Source organism: Scyliorhinus canicula, chromosome 4 (assembly GCF_902713615.1).
Source record: "Scyliorhinus canicula chromosome 4, sScyCan1.1, whole genome shotgun sequence".
Taxonomy (NCBI): Eukaryota; Metazoa; Chordata; class Chondrichthyes; order Carcharhiniformes; family Scyliorhinidae; genus Scyliorhinus; species Scyliorhinus canicula.
This window is the reverse complement of record NC_052149.1, coordinates 227,641,428-227,657,673: the sequence shown is the minus strand read 5'-3', so window position 1 is coordinate 227,657,673 and position 16,246 is coordinate 227,641,428. Positions and strand designations below refer to the sequence as shown.

Sequence of the window (16,246 nt, the reverse complement as noted above, 5' to 3'; positions counted from 1 at the left end):
TTCATAATCATAAAGCCCTCCATCACATCACCTCTCAGCCTTCCCTCTCACTTCTAGAGAGAGAAAGAAAGCAGCTTGTTTACTCTCCCTGGCTGGTTAGAACCTCAACCCTTGAAAAACTTTTCTACCCTTCCTCCAGTGTCTCTCTCTTTGGGCGGAATTCTCCGTTCCCCACGCCAGGTGGGAGAATCGCGGGAGGTCCGCTCTCGCACCTCCCGCAATTCTCCCACCCACACGACACGCCGCTCGGAGAATCGCGTGCCGCCGTTTTCACGCCGGCCCGCGATTCTCCGACCCGGATGGGCCGAGCGGCCTGCCGTTCGCGACTGGTTCACGACGGCAACAACCACACCTGGTCGCTGCCATCGTGAACATGGCGTGAGATGCCCGTTTGGGGCTTGTGGGGGGCGTACAGGGGACTGAGCACCACGACCGTGCTCGGGAGGGGACAGGCCCGCGATCGGTGCCCACCGATCGTCGGGCCGGCGTCTCAATGGGACGCACTCTTTCCCCTCCGCCGCCCCGCAAGATCAAGCCACCATGTCTTGCGGGGCAGCGGAGGGGAAGACGGCAACCACGCATGCGCGGGTTGGCGCTGACCAACCTGCGCATGCGCAGCTGACGTCATTAGGCCCGGCGGCCGAGTTTCACGGCACAGCGCTCCTAGCCCCCCAGCGGGGGGAGAATAGGGGGCCAGGAGAGGCCTCCGATGCCGTCGTAAACCTCTCTGGGTTTCACAACGGCGTCAGGCCTGGCGGAGAATTCCGCCCTTTGTGTTTTATCGTCTGATCCCAGAAATAAATTCTACTGGGGAAGGGCCTTGGTGATCAACATTGGCTCAAATGATGATGCTGGGGTTGGATGTTACCATGGTTACGATAAGGGGTAGCTGTGTTTTAGGTTTTTTTTTCAGAGGTGGGGGCGGGGGGTTTAATTGTCATCACTTCTAGATGATCAACATTATCAAACAGGGAGTGAATTTTGAGGTCAACGTGTCTGGCAAACCCAACCCTACCGTTACTCTCTGACAGTCACTGGCAAACCCAACCCTACCGTTATTCTCTGACAGTCACTGGCAAACCCAACCCTACCGTTACTCTCTGGCAGTCATTGGCAAACCCAACCCTACCGTTACTCTCTGGCAGTCATTGGCAAACCCAACCCTACCGTTACTCTCTGGCAGTCATTGGCAAACCCAACCCTACCGTTATTCTCTGGCAGTCACTGGCAAACCCAATCCTACCGTTATTCTCTGGCAGTCACTGGCAAACCCAACCCACCAGCACAATACTACCCGCTGCACCATCGTCAGGCAAAGTTAACACCATAATTAATGGGATAACGATCTTTCTTTTTCCAGAATGAGATGTTGGAGGAGGGGCATGAATATGCGGTGATGCTCTACACATGGAGGAGCTGTTCGCGAGCCATTCCCCAGGTAACATTAACGTTCACGTCATGGTCGAGAGATTCATACAACAACAAGCTGCATTTATATTGTGTCTTTTGACCTTGTAAAATGTCCCAGGATGCTTCCCAGGTATGAACTACCCCAACAAAGTTTTGACACGGAGACAGGCGGCCAAAGGGTTAAAGAGGTGGGATTCAAGGAGCGTCTTAGAGTAGGACAGAGAGAGAGAGTCAGGGAGGTTTGGGGAGGATATTCCTACACTTATAGAGCTGTAGGCAAAGCTGCCAATGGTGGAGTGATTAAAACCAGGGATGTGCAAGAAGACAGAAATGGAGGAGCAGAGTACTGCGCAGGGTGAGGCCCTTCAACCCATTGTGTTAGTGATGGCCCTTTGAAAGCGTCCGTTCTCCACAGCCCTGCAAGGTGCGAATTTTTAGTATTTACTCAATTATCTTTTGGATGTTTCATTTGAATCTGCATCCACAATCCTTTCCCCATGGCTCAGTGATGGAGCCTTGTACATTGTATTACAGTGTATTTCCCTGATACATATTGCCCAACACCTTGGTGTACAGGGCACAATTTCAACATTTGTGGATGATCCAAGACGTGGAAGCATTGAGTACTGTGAGGAGAACAACGCGGAACTTCCAAGGGCGTAGACAAGTTGGTGGTATGGGCGCGCAGGTGGCAGATGAAGATCAATGTGAAGTGATGTATATTGGGAAGATGAACGTGGGGACAGAACATGAAATAAAGGACACAACCCTAAAGGGAATAGAGGAGCAGAGGGATCTGGGGGGTATGGGTGTATAAATCATTGAAGGTGACAGGACAGCTTGAGAGAGTGGTTCACCAAACATTTAGTATCCTGGCTTTTATTAAGAGGGGTTATGGTGAACGTGTATAAGACACTAGCTTGGCCTCAGCTGGAATCTTTTTTTAAAATATTTTTTTTATTCTCCTTTTTCACATTTTCTCCCAAAGTTACACCCAACAATAAACAATAATCAGTAACGAATGTAATGTCAATCCCCATATCAATAACGATCCCATCCTCCCACCAAACCCCAGACATCAGCCCGCATGTTAACATAAACAAATGACAAAAAGGAATCAGGAATCACTCATAGTCACCATTAACACATATAGTCCCCCTCCCCCCAACCCACCCAGCCCCCAACTGGGGTCCAATTCTCGAAAGTACATACTGAATAATGCCCATGAATTGTAGAACCCCTCCATCCTCCCCCTCAGTTCAAATTTGACCTTTTCAAGCGTTAAGAATTCCAGCAGGTCCCCCCCCCCCCCCCCCCCCCCCCCCCCGCCACGCCAGGGCACAGGGTGGAGTGGTTGATCTCCACCCTAACAGGATCCACCTTTGGGCGACCAACGAAGCGAAGGCTACAACATCTGCCTCCTCCGCGCCCGTTTCCAACCCCGGCTGGTCCAACACCCCGACAGCCCTGAGGGCCCGGGTCCAGTTTCACGTGCACCACTTTAGAGATTACCCTAAACACCTCCTTCCAGTAATCCTCCAGCTTTGGACAGGACCAAAACATATGAACGTGATTAGCGGGGCCTCCCCCGCAACGTTCACACACATCTTCTACCCCCTCAATGAATCGGCTCATCCTCGCCCTTGTAAGGTGTACTCTACACACCATCATCAACGCCTTCTCCTCCTCCAAAATAGCCCCGTAAACCACCGAAACTACCCCCTTCTCCAGTCCCCCTGTCGTCAGCACCTCCTCCAGCAATGTGGAAGCTGGCTCTACTGGGAAGCTCTGTATCTCCTTCCTGGCAAAGTCTCGAACCTGCATGTATCTAAACATTTCCCCCTGCTCCAGCCCATACTTCGCTCCCAGCTCCTTCAATCCCACAAAACGACCCCCAAGAAACAAATCTTTTCGTTTCCTAATTCCTTTCTCCTCCCATCTCCGAAAATATTCATCCCACCTCCATGGCTCAATTCTGTGGTTCCCCCGTATTGGCATTTCCCTTGACCCTGCCCCCAACCCGAAGTACTGTCAAAACTGACTCCAAATTCTCAACGAAGCTATTACTACCGGACTCCCTGAGTATCTCCCCGGGGCTGTCGGGAGCGGCGCCGTCGCTAGCACCTTCAATCCCGACCCCCTACCCAAACTCTCCTCCATTCTGACCCATTGGGAGTCAACCCCTCTGACCCAGCTCCGTACCTTCTCCACATTCGCCGCCCAGTAATAATACATCAGGTTTGGGGGACCCAAACCCCCTGCCTGCCTTCCCCTCTGTAGCAGCACCTTCCTCACTCTGGCCATCTTCCCTCCCCATATGAACGAGGTAATCATTCCTTCAATCTCTCTAAAAAATGCCTTTGGCAGGAAAATCGGCAGGCATTGAAAAATAAACAGGAATCGCGGCAACACATTCATTTTAACCGCCTGTACCCGACCCGCCAGTGACAGAGGAAGACCATCCCACTTTGCCAGACCGGCATTCACCCTCCCCACCAAACCAGTGATGTTGTACCGACTGAGCACCCCCCCCCACCCCCAATCTCGGGCAACCCGCACCCCCAGGTATCTAAAGTGAGTCCCTGCCTTACGGAATGCACCCCCCCCCCCGACCCCCCGCACCCCCCCCCCCCCCCCCCCCCCCCACCCCTGCCCCCACTCCTGGCCGAGACGCCACAAAATTTTCACTCTTGCCCAGATTTAATTTTTACCCTGAGAAAGACCCAAACATCCGAAGCAGCTCCAATATTCCCCCTATTGACACACTTGGTTCCGACACGGATAGTAACAAGTCATCGCCATATAAGGACACCCTATGCTCTATCCCCCCCACCGCACTATCCCTTTCCAGACCCCTGAACTTCTTAATGCGATGGCCAATGGCTCAATTGCGAGTGCAAACAGCAGGGGGGACATAGGACATCCCTGCCTCGTCCCACAGTGGAGAGGAAAGTATTCTGAGCTGATGTTGTTTGTGCGGACGCTGGCTCTCGGCTCCTTATATAATAGCTTTACCCAGTCCACAAACCTGGGTCCAATTCCAAACTGCTCGAGAACTGCCATCAAGTACCCCCATTCTACCCGGTCAAACGCTTTCTCGGCGTCCAATGCCACAACCACCTCTGTTTCCTTCCCCCTCTGCCGGTACCAAAACCAAGTTCAATACCCTCCTAATGTTCAAAAAGAGCTGCCTCCCTCTCACAAACCCCGTCTGATCTTCACCCATCACCTTCGGGAGGCACTCCTCCAGCCTTCCTGCCAGGAAGCTGGAATCTTGCATCCTGTTCTGGGCCTTGCACTTTAGGAAAGATGTGAAGGCGTCAGAGAGAATAAAGAAAAGATTAGGGGCAGCACGGTAGCATGGTGGTTAGCATAAATGCTTCACAGCTCCAGGGTCCCAGGTTCGATTCCGGCTTGGGTCACTGTCTGTGTGGAGTCTGCCCATCCTCCCCGTGTGTGCGTGGGTTTCCTCCGGGTGCTCCGGTTTCCTCCCACAGTCCAAAGATGTGCGGGTTAGGTGGATTGGCCATGATAAATTTCCCTTAGTGTCCTTAAAAGTAAGGTTAAGGGGGGGGGGGGATTGTTGGGTTACGGGTATAGGGTGGATACGTGGGTTTGAGTAGGATGATCATTGCTCGGCACAACATCGAGGGCCGAAGGGCCTGTTCTGTGCTGTACTGTTCTATGTTGTATTCCCGAGAATGGTTCCCGGGATGAAGAACTTCAGTTATGAAGACAGATTGGCAAAGTTGGGACTATTTTCTTCAGACCTGGGGGGAGATTTGAGAGAGTTATTCAAATCCTGAGGGGTCTGGAGCGAGTCATAGAGAGATATTTCATAGAATTTACAGTGCAGAAGGAGGCCATTCGGCCCATCGAGTCTGCACCAGCTCCTGGAAAGAGCACCCTACACAAGGTCAACACCTCCACCCTATCCCCATAACCCAGTAACCCCTCCCAACACTAAGGGCAATTTTGGACACTAACGGCAATTTATCATGGCCAATCCACCTAACCTGCACATCTTTGGACTGTGGGAGGAAACCGGAGCACCCGGAGGAAACCCACGCACACACGGGGAGGATGTGCAGACTCCGCACAGACAGTGACCCAAGCCAGAATCGAACCTGGGACCCTGGAGCTGTGAAGCAATTGTGCTATCCACAATGCTACCGTGCTGCCCGAGTCGATAGGGAGAAACTCCCCATTGCTGAAAGGATCAAGGCCGAGAGGGGTCAGATTTCAAGTAATTGGGGGGGGGGGGGGGGGGTTGGCACGGTGGCACACTGGTTAGCACTGCTGCCTCACTGCACCAGGGACGCGGGTTTGATCCTGGCCCCGGGTCACTGTCCGTGTGGAATTTGCACATTCTCCCCGTGTCCTCGTGGGCCTCACCCCCCCCCCCCCCAACCCAAAAAGATGTGCAGGGTAGGTGGATTGGCCTCTCTAAATTGCCCCTTAATTGGATTTTTTTTTAAATGGGTACTTGATGTACCATCAATTGAACGCGAGACGAGTTGCTGAACAAAAGTATGGCTTTAATCTACTAGATGTTAGCCCTGCGGTCGATTACAGTAGAAGGACGACCGCCGGGAGTACTAGGTATTTATACCCCGCCCTGGAGGCGGGGTTAACTCAGCCTCTCGACCAATCGGGGAGCCATCACATGACTGGTCTCAACCAACCGGTCGAGAGGCACATGACCAACCAGGGCCAATGGTAAGCTGGTGTTCTGCACCAATGGCAGGCAGCTATGCTAATCATACCACCACAGTACTCTAAATTTATTTTTAAAAAAGGTTTAAAGTAATTGGCAAAAGAAACAAAAGTGATATGAGAAAATATGCAGGGCGGCGGGGGGAAGGCAGGGGAATGGCACTAAGTGAATTGCTAATTCGGAGAGTCAGTGCAGAAACGATGGGCCGATTGGCATTGTAACAATTCTGTGAAGTTAAAGTCTCCCACAACTTACCTTTGGCATTACCTTTGTTACAAGCACCTATTCTTTCCTGATTACTACTCTGCCCAATACTGTAGCTACTGTTGGGGAGCCTGTAAACCAATCCCACCAGTGCTTTTGTCCAGTGTTAATTCCTATGTCCACCTTCTGAAGCAAGATTCCTCCTCACAAATGGCCTTACCTCATCCCTTATTATCTGGGCTACCCATCTCAATTCTTCAAAATGTCAAATGCTCGGATATTCTGAAGGCGGAAAGATGACGGATGAGGCAACTTGTTGTCGGCTGATCCAGAATTCACTCCCCTGGATAATTGCTACCTTTGTTAAAACCCCCCAGGTCAAGTGCAATGAGCAGCCAAACCGTGTGGAGATTTATGAGAAGACTGTCGAGGTGCTGGAACCGGAGGTCAACAAGCTGATGAAGTTCATGTATTTCCAGGTAATGAGCCACTGAGATGTGCCTGAGGGCGGCCTAGGTGGAGAATGTGGGAAACTTTGCCGATTGATGACGGCCTCCTGCTTTCCTTCAGAAAGAATGTTGGAATCTTCAGCGTTCGCCTGAATGACAGCGAAAGCATTGCTTTGACATCTCATCAAACCTCCGCCAAAATAATCAGGCAGAATCTTTGATACCCACCCGAGGGAGCAGATGGGAAACGCACGGACGGGGTACCGGGGAATCCAGCCCAGTGTCTTCATGGAAAAAACTGCACCTGTGACTGTGCAGCACTCCCTGTTGCTTCCCTCTTCTGAATCATTGATGTATATTGCAAATAGCCGGGGCCTAAGTATTGATCCCTGCAGGATTTCACTGGTCACTGCATCTCACTCTGAAAAAGACCCATTTATTCCTACTCTCTGTTTCCTGTCTGCTAACCAATTCTCAATCTGTGCCAATATATTACCCCCAATTCCCTGTGCTTTAATTCTGCACACTAATTTGCAACTTAATCAAAAGCTTTCTGAAAATCCAAAGACACCACATCCACTAGTTCACCCTTATTTATTCTACGTCCTCAATAAACTCTAGTATGTTTGTCCCTTTCATAAATCCATGTTGACTTTCCCTAATCCCCTTGTTATTTTCCAATTGTTTTGTTATTGCATACTTTATAATAAATCGACTAGCATTTCCCCCACAACTGCTGTTAGGTTAACAAGTCTGGAATTCTCTGCTTGCTCCCTACCTCATTTTTGAATCATTGCAGCACTCTGACAGTGCAGCACTCCCTCAGTACTGACCCTCAAACAGTGCAGCGCTCCCTCAGTACTGTCTCTCCGACAGTGCAGCACTCCCTCAGTACTGACCCTCTGACAGTGCAGCGCTCCCTCAGTACTGTCTCTCCGACAGTGCAGCACTCCCTCAGTACTGACCCTCTGACAGTGCAGCACTCCCTCAGTACTGACCCTCTGACAGTGCCGTCCTCCCTCAGTACTGACCCTCTGACAGTGCAGCACTCCCTCAGTACTCACCCTCTGACCATGCAAGACTCTCTCAGTACAGCCTGGATTTGAGCTCCAGCGTGGTAGCACAGTGGTTAGCACAGTTACTTCACAGATCCAGGGTCCCTGGTCCGATTCCCGGTTTGGGTCACTGTCTGTGTGAAGCCTCCACAGTCTCCCCGTGTGTGCATGGGTTTCCTCCGGGTGCTCCGGTTTCCTCCCACATCCAAAGAAGTGCAGGTTAGGGAGATTGGCCATGATAAATTGCCCTCAGTGTCCAAAAAGTTTAAGTGGGATTACGGGGATAGGATGGAGGTGTGGGCTTGGGTCGGGTGCTCTTTCCAAGGGCCGATGCAGTCTCGATTGGCCGAATGGCCTCCTTCTGCTCTGTAAATGCTGTGATATTCCAATCTGTGGGAGTGGGGGTAACATCCAAGACCATCTTAATAGAATGTCCCTACAGTGCAGAAGAAGGCCATTCAGCCCATCGAGACTCCGTTGACAGTCCAATAGAACCCTCTACCTAGACCCACTTCCCCGCCCTGCCCCCACCTAACCTTTGGATACTAAAGGCAATTTATCACGGCCAATCGACCTAATCTGCACATCTTTGGACTGTGGGAGGAAACGGGAGCATCTGGAGGAAACCCACGCAGACATGGGGAGAAAGTGCAGACTCCGCACAGACAGTCACCCAAGGCTGAAATCGAACCTGGGTCCCTGGCGCTCTGCGGCATCAGTGCTAACCTCTGTGCCACCCTGACTCTGAGACTACCCGGTGAGTCATGGACATCATTGAGAGTTGTTCTGATGAAGGAGGGGAAATATCTGTTGTTTTGATTTCCCATTTGATAACCTCCCTTCTTACTCTTGATTTCCCCCAGTTTGCTGGGAGTGACTCTGGCATCATGAACAGAAACCCCATTGTTTGATCTTTTTTGCATCAGTTTAATGCGGGTCCATTTTCCCTGTTGTTTGAACGCAGCGCAAAGCGATAGAACGCTTCTGTAACGAGGTGAAGAGGCTGTGTCACGCAGAGAGACGCAAGGACTTTGTGTCGGAGGCCTACCTGCTCACCCTCGGCAAGTTCATCAACATGTTTGCTGTGCTGGACGAGCTGAAGAACATGAAATGCAGTGTGAAGAACGACCACTCGGCCTACAAAAGGTCAGTGCGCCAATTAGCACAGGAACAGACGGAGGCCATTCAGCCCCTCGAGCCAGTTGCACAGGAACTTGAGGAGGCCATTCAGCCCCTCCGAGCTTGTCACACAGCAACAGGTGGAGGCATTTCAGCCCTTTGAGCCTGTTGCACAGGAACAGGAGGAGACCATTCGGCCCCTCCGAGCCTGTTGCACAGGAACAGGAGGAGGCCATTCAGCCCCTCGAGCCTGTTTCTCCATGTGATGTGATCCCCAGTAAATAATCCGTGAATCTCAGTGTGGAACGCTTTAATTGGCCCGCCTTCAGTAGATTTTAAGAGGAAATTTCCACAACCTTCGCGTGACAAAGTGTTTCAACTCTCTGCTTAACTTTCTAAATTCGAGGGATTTTTAGTTGCCGGGGGCGGCGGGGAGGGGGTGCGGTGGGGGGGGGAGCCAGGGGGGTAATGTGGTGATGAGTCCAACCCCTCGTATAATTCAGCCCTTTATTTCAGTTTTGACTTGGTTTCACCGTATCTTTCAACAACAGTGCATTCGGGGGGGATGGGGGGGGATTGGGACCCCTCCAGTGTGTGTTGAGGAGGGGCGAGTGGTAACTGGACCCCAGTGTGTCTCACCCTAGTGAGTGGTATTTGAAATGGGGGCGGGGCGGGGGGGGGGGGGAGGGAGAGGACTGGACCCCAGTGAGGATCAGTGTGTTTGAGGGGTGGGGAGAGGGTACTGGATCACATTGAGGGTTGTGTGTTCGGGTCGGGGGGGGGGGGGGAGGTAGTCAGACCCCAGAGGGGGGCAAGAAGAAAATAGGAGATATGGAATAAAATAATCTAATTGATTTTGGAAATATCTGCTGCGGAATCTGAGACCTTACAGTGAGGTGACGCAGTTCAGCTCTCTGGGACTGTGTAGGGAATGACTGACACACTCTGAGTCTTGAACCATTGCAGGGCTGCTCAATTCTTACGGAAAATGGCCGATCCCCAATCCATCCAGGAATCTCAGAACCTCTCCATGTTCCTGGCGAATCACAACAGAATAACCCAGGTAAAAGTGGGAGAGCGCGGAGGGGGGAGGGGGGAGGGGGGGGGGGGGGGAGAGTGAGGGAGTGAAGGAGAAGAGGGGGAGGGGCGGGAGGACAAGTATCTGAATGGGATGATCCATATTGGAATAATATGAGAAAGTTGGGAATTAAGGTTCAGATTCATTAAAATCTGTATCGGGGTTAGGCCAGGCTGGGATGTGAATAGAGACATTTCCAATTGAACATCTTGATGCCTTCATACAACGTCTGAGCTCGTCTCAGATCTACTGTGGGTGGGTGGCCCGGGGTTTGGGGGGGGGTGGGGGGGGGGGGGGGGAGATTGTGGGCCGGGGGTCTTCGTTGGGGAGAGTCCAACAGGGTTCAGGGGTTATGGGTCGGAGGCTGGGCTGATGGATCCCTGACCGAGGCTTGCTGTGTTTCAGTGCCTGCACCAACAGCTGGAGGTGATCCCCGGATACGAGGAGCTCCTGGCCGATATCGTCAATATCTGCGTCGATTACTACGAGAATAAAATGTACCTGACCCCCAGCGAGAAACACATGCTGCTGAAGGTAACAGAGGTCGTTTAGTGTCACGTGGAACTCGCCCACAGTTCATTCACATGTGATACATGTGTCTCTCCAGAATCCGTGTACCAGGAGTGTACAGGATGGATGGAATAATCGCTGTCTGTCCATCCAAAGATAGGCAGATTAGGTGGATTGGCCGTGATAAAATTGTTTAGGGATGTGAAGGTTAGGTGGGGTTACGGTGTTACAGGGATAGGGTGGGGTAATGGGGTAGGGTTCTCTTTAACAGGGCCAGTGCAGACTCAATGGGCCAAATGGCCTCCGACTGCACTGTAGAGATTCTTTGGTCCTTGACAGCCATCCAGATGCCCCATGTCCCTCTCCATGGAGGGGGCGGGAGAAGGACAAGTATCTGAATGGGATGATACATACTGGAATAATATGAGAAAGTTGGGAGTGAACGTTCAGAATCATTAAAATCTGTATCAGGGTTAGGCCAGGCTGGGATGTGAATAGAGACATTTCCAATTGAACATCTTGATGCCTTCATACAATGTCTGATTGGATTGGCCAATGGACAGGAAACAGACAGTGGAGAGAAATGGATTATTTTCAGATTGGCAAACCGCAACTAGCGGAGTGCTCAAGGATCAATATTGGGGCTTCAATTACTTGTGAATGTTATCAATGATTTGGATAAAGGATGACTATATTGTAGCCTGATTTGCTGATGATACAAAGATGGAGAGGAAATAAAGTTGTGAGGAGGATACAAAGAGTCTGCAAAGGGATATAAATAGAGACAGGTCGCCTCAGCTTTTCATTCATTCATTCATCAGGACAAGCACAAGAGTGCCAAATTTCAAATGATCCCAACACGTATACTATAGGAGAAAAGGGTGCTGGTTGGTTGGCACGTTGACTCTGTTTGGAGAAAATAATGGGGAACTATAGGCTCCCAAAATTCCAGGCTAATTCAAAAAGGTACAAAGGTACAAAGCTTGAACATATTCCTCTTGTTTGCAGAGAATGGATCCCTGCATATCCCAAGCATAAATGAACCTCATTACGAGTGCGCCTGATTATCTTACATTGGTTAGAGTAGCTATCAGTGCACTCAGGAGTGTTCAGAATGTGTACCTTTGGTGGAGAGGGTGAAGATAGGAGATGGGGTGCTGATCAAGCAGTCTGCTTTGTCCTGGATGGTTGGTAAAGCTCCTTGAGCGTTGTTGGAGCTACATTCATCCAGGCCAGTGCAGAGTAGTCACAATCCTTGTGCCTTGTGGATAATAATAATAGTAATATTTTACTGTCACATGTATGAAGTTACTGTGAAAAGCCCCTAGTTGCCACATTCCAGTGCTAGTCCGGGTCAACTGGTACGGGAATTGAACCTGCGCTGCTGGCCTTGTTCTGCATTACAAACCAGCTGTCTAGCCCACTGAGCTAAACCAGCCCATATAGCCAGGCTTTGGGAGGGGGAGGGGGGGGGGGGGAGAGGGGGTTCAGGCGGTAAAGTTACTCGCCACGTGATTCATAGCCTCTGACCTGCTCTTGTAGCCACAGTTTTAATATGGCCGAGGAGCGGTTGAATAAACTCGGTTTGTTCTCACTGGAACGACGGAGGTTGAGGGGCGACCTGATAGAGGTCTACAAAATTATGAGGTGCATAGACAGAGTGGATAGTCAGAGGCTTTTCCCCAGGGTAGAGGGGTCAATTACTAGAGGGCATAGGTTTAAGGTACGAGGGGCAAGGTTTAGAGGAGATGTACGAGGCAAGTTTTTTTACACAGAGGGTAGTGGGTGCCTGGAACTCGCTGCCGGAGGAGGTGGTGGAAGCAGGGACGATAGTGACGTTTAAGGGGCATCTTGACAAATACATGAATAGGATGGGAATACAGGGATACGGACCCAGGAAGTGTAGAAGATTTTAGTTTAGATGGGCAGCATGATCGGCAAGGGCTTGGAGGGCCGAAGGGCCTGTTCCCGTGCTGTAATTTTCTTTGTTCTTTGTATCCCTGTGCTAACCATACTTATCCTCCATCGACAGGTGATGGGGTTTGGCTTGTATCTGATGGACGGCAATGTAAGCAACATCTACAAACTGGACGCCAAGAAACGGATAAACCTCAGTAAGATCGACAAGTTTTTCCGGGTAAGAAGCGCATTTCGCTGACTCCCCCGCCCCAGCGAGGTCAGGGAACGTCCAGCAAGCACGGAAAATTATGACTGTTTCTATTTCTGTTCTGTCGGCCTCAAGGGAGATAGATGGTCTCCTCCCTGATGTATTTCCTCAGAAGATAAGAGAACATTAGAAATCAGAACAGGAACAGGCTATTCGTCGACCTAGTCACTGGAAACAACAATAGCAAACCCAGCCCTGTCGACCCTGCATTTGGGGGATCTTGCCAAAGTTGGGAGAGCTGTCAAGAAACAGCCTGGTGTTCACGGACTCAAACTTTACAGATAATGTCCCAGACATCACCATCACCATCCCTGGGCATTCCTTGTCCACCGGCAGGACAGAGGCACATCTGCAGACAGTCGGGAGGGAGTTGCTGGGGAGTTCTTAGCATTGTGTCTGATGGTCGTGCAGTTACAATCCTAAAAAAGAATTAACAGATTTGTCAACCACAATTTCCCTTTCATAGAAAACGTCATGATTATGCAGATTAGGTGCTCCATTACCACAAACCTAATAATAGATTTTCCTACGGGTGAACTCTGTTCATTCCAATGATTGTGTGTTCAGGAATGAGTTTGAAACTAGCCTGTACCTAAAATCAGCTTTACTTCCAAGACGGCAAAATCACAGACTCTCCCAGTCATTGAGTAAACTCATTTATATACTCTTACAATGTTCCCGAAACCTTCCCGAGGTGGGAACAGCAATGCTTAACTACCAAGTTAAAGTATGTATTTCATTGCAACACAACTTCAACATTAACAACCCTGGCCTGTAGTTCCCAATTCCTTTCTTGAATAGAGGAGTTGCATTTGCTACTTTCCAGTCCATTCATACTGGAACGTGTTTATTTGTTAACCACAGTGGTCGGCACTGCTGCCTCACAGCGGCAGCGACCCAGGTTCAATTCCAACCTCGGGTGACTGTGTGGAGGTTGCACGTTCTCCCCGTGTCTGCGTGGGTTTCCTCCGGATGTTCCGGTTTCCTCCCACAGTCCAAAGATGTGCAGGTTAGGTGAGTTGGCCATGCTAAAATTGCCCCTTAGTGTCCAGAGATCTGTAGGTTAGATGGGGTTATGGGGATAGGGTGGGGGAGTGGGCCTAGGTAGGGTGCTCTTTCGGAGGGTCGGTGCAAACTCAAGGGGCCAAATGGCCCTCCTTCTGCACTGTACGGATTGTATGATTGTTTGACGAATGAAAATCCCCAAAGCCAGGCGATAGCCTCTTCATTTGCTGAGTTTAAAATGATTAGTCCGCAATGGGTCAGTGTTCACGTTGCGCACCCAGTACCCAGGCTACCCTGGGAAAGTTAATGGTTCTAAAAAAAAAAATTTTTTTTAATTGCTTATTGTCACGAGTAGGCTTCAATGAAGTTACTGTGAAAAGCCCCTAGTCGCCACATTCCGGCGCCTGTTTGGGGAAGCTGGTACGGGACCATCAGACTGAATTCCATAAAGCAAAACCTCACTGGATGTCTTTCTGCTGGAATAACATTATTCAAAACTGACTCTCAACCAGTGTTAAAATAGTGAGCTGAGATTGGGTAACTCATTAAAAGTTGTGCAGCGTGCTCGTCCACACCTTTGACCTGTACACCACAATCTAGAACATTCTGTCACTTCCCATGACGTGACTTAACCACGTTTGGGGTGGGTCTGGAGGAGGGGCTCTTGACTTTACCGGATATCTCAATTTGTTTAGATTGTTATCAAGGAAATTGCTGCTAACACTAAACATCCTGCAGAGCCCCTTGCTTCAACGGCCTGAACATTTACAAGGAGCATATAGAGCAGTGGGGAAGGTGAAAAACAGATAAGCGAGTTTGATGCTGGAAATGAGAAGATGTAACGACCAAGAAAGATTCAACAGGCTGGGTCCTTTTTGTCTAGAAATGAGAAGCAAGAGGGATGACTCGATAGTTCTCCAGGATTATGAAAGGGTTTGATAGGATGGCACAGTGTCACAATGGTTAGCACTGCTACCTCAAAGCGCCAGGGACCCAGGGTCAGTTCCGTCCTTGTGTCACTGTCTGTGCGGAGTCTGCACGTTCTCCCCGTGTCTGCGTGGGTTCCCACCGGGTGCTCCAGTTTCCTCCCACAGTCCAAAGGTGTGCAGGTTAGGTGGATAGGCCATGCAAAAATTGCCCCTTAGTGTCCAAAAAAAAGATGTACAGGTTAGGCTAAGGGGTTATTGGGATAGGTTGGGGGACTGAGCTTGGGTGGGGTGCTCTTTCAGAGGGTCGGTGCAGACTTGAAGGGCCGAATGGCCTTCTTATGCACTGTAGAGATTCTCTGATTCTCGGATACATGTTGAGAAAATGTTTCCACTTGAGGGGGGGGGGGGGGGGGGGGGGGGGGGATTGCTGTTCCAGAACGAGGGACTTCGGGAGAAACGCCTTTAACCAGAGAGTGTTGAGAATGTGGAACTCGCTCCCACACAGAATAGTTTTGGTGAATAACATTGGCGCAGTTAAGACGAAGATAGGTAAATACGTACGGGGAGGAAGGAAAGGGAGCAGATGTAGCAGAGTGGAATGAGTCTCGTTGGGAGAGTCAGTACCAGCACATGAACACATTGGGCTGAATGGCCTGTTTCTGTTCAGTAAACCCAATTGTAATTCCATTGAGAGCTTGGCTGGGTTCCTGCGATGGCTGCTGGCTTGCTGACATACAGAATGTCCTGTAGATTGCCCTGCGAATTGTGTGTGAATTTGTGGGTTTTAATGGCTGTCAACTTCTCTCTCTCTCTCTGTGTTCTCTTGCAGCAGCTACAGGTGGTGCCTTTATTTGGAGACATGCAGATAGAGTTGGCCAGATACATTAAGACCAGTGCTCACTATGAGGAGAACAAATCTAAGTGAGTGCGAGCCGTAATGTAACCTGGGCCCGTCGCAAGCCTGGAGGTGACGAGTATCCTTGGTAACCGGTTGACCGGAGGACACTGTGAGGAGGAAGGCAGGGCTGACCAAAGGCGAGCTCGAGCTCCAAGAACTTCCTACCCAACCCAGTATTTTCCGGGTGGGAAGTGGCTCGGAGCTCAGCTGCAGCTAAGTCGTAACTGCCTCCCTTGTCTGTCCGTCCTTTTTTTTTACACTTTAAAAATAAATTTAGAGTACTCAATTATTTTGTTCAATTAATGGGCAATTTAGCGTGGCCAATCCACCTACCCTGTACATCTTTGGGTTGTGGGGGTGAGACCCACGCAGACACGGAGGGAATGTGCAAACTCCACACGGACAGTGATCCAGAGCCGGGATCGAACCCGGGTCCTCAGCGCCGTAGGCAGCAGTGCTAACCACTGCACCACCATGCCGGCCCTCCCCTTGACTGTCCCAACTGGGAGATGGCAGAACAAGGTTCATTTCGGACAGACAGGTGTGTTATTGAGGCCCAATGAGTATCGGGAGGGTCGGATAGAACCTTTCTCCAGACTCTCCACTCCACTCAGTACAAGGTAGATCCAGTTAAAAAAGGCACTTCAGCCTTTTTCATCCCATTGCTGAGGGGGCTGCACTGCTGGAGGTACGCTACTGAGGGAG

The 16,246-nt window shown here is 50.5% G+C and overlaps 1 protein-coding gene across 1 annotated transcript in view; it reads left to right on the top strand.

Annotated features, from left to right (window-relative positions):
- The window catches only part of cyfip2 (cytoplasmic FMR1 interacting protein 2), a 133,504-nt gene that overhangs the window by 50,969 nt on the left and 66,289 nt on the right, over window positions 1-16,246 (top strand). Inside the window, 7 exon segments of the mRNA XM_038793554.1 lie at window positions 1,361-1,438; window positions 6,709-6,810; window positions 8,800-8,981; window positions 9,921-10,017; window positions 10,438-10,566; window positions 12,575-12,679; window positions 15,473-15,564. Coding sequence (XP_038649482.1) covers window positions 1,361-1,438; window positions 6,709-6,810; window positions 8,800-8,981; window positions 9,921-10,017; window positions 10,438-10,566; window positions 12,575-12,679; window positions 15,473-15,564 — 785 coding nt within the window.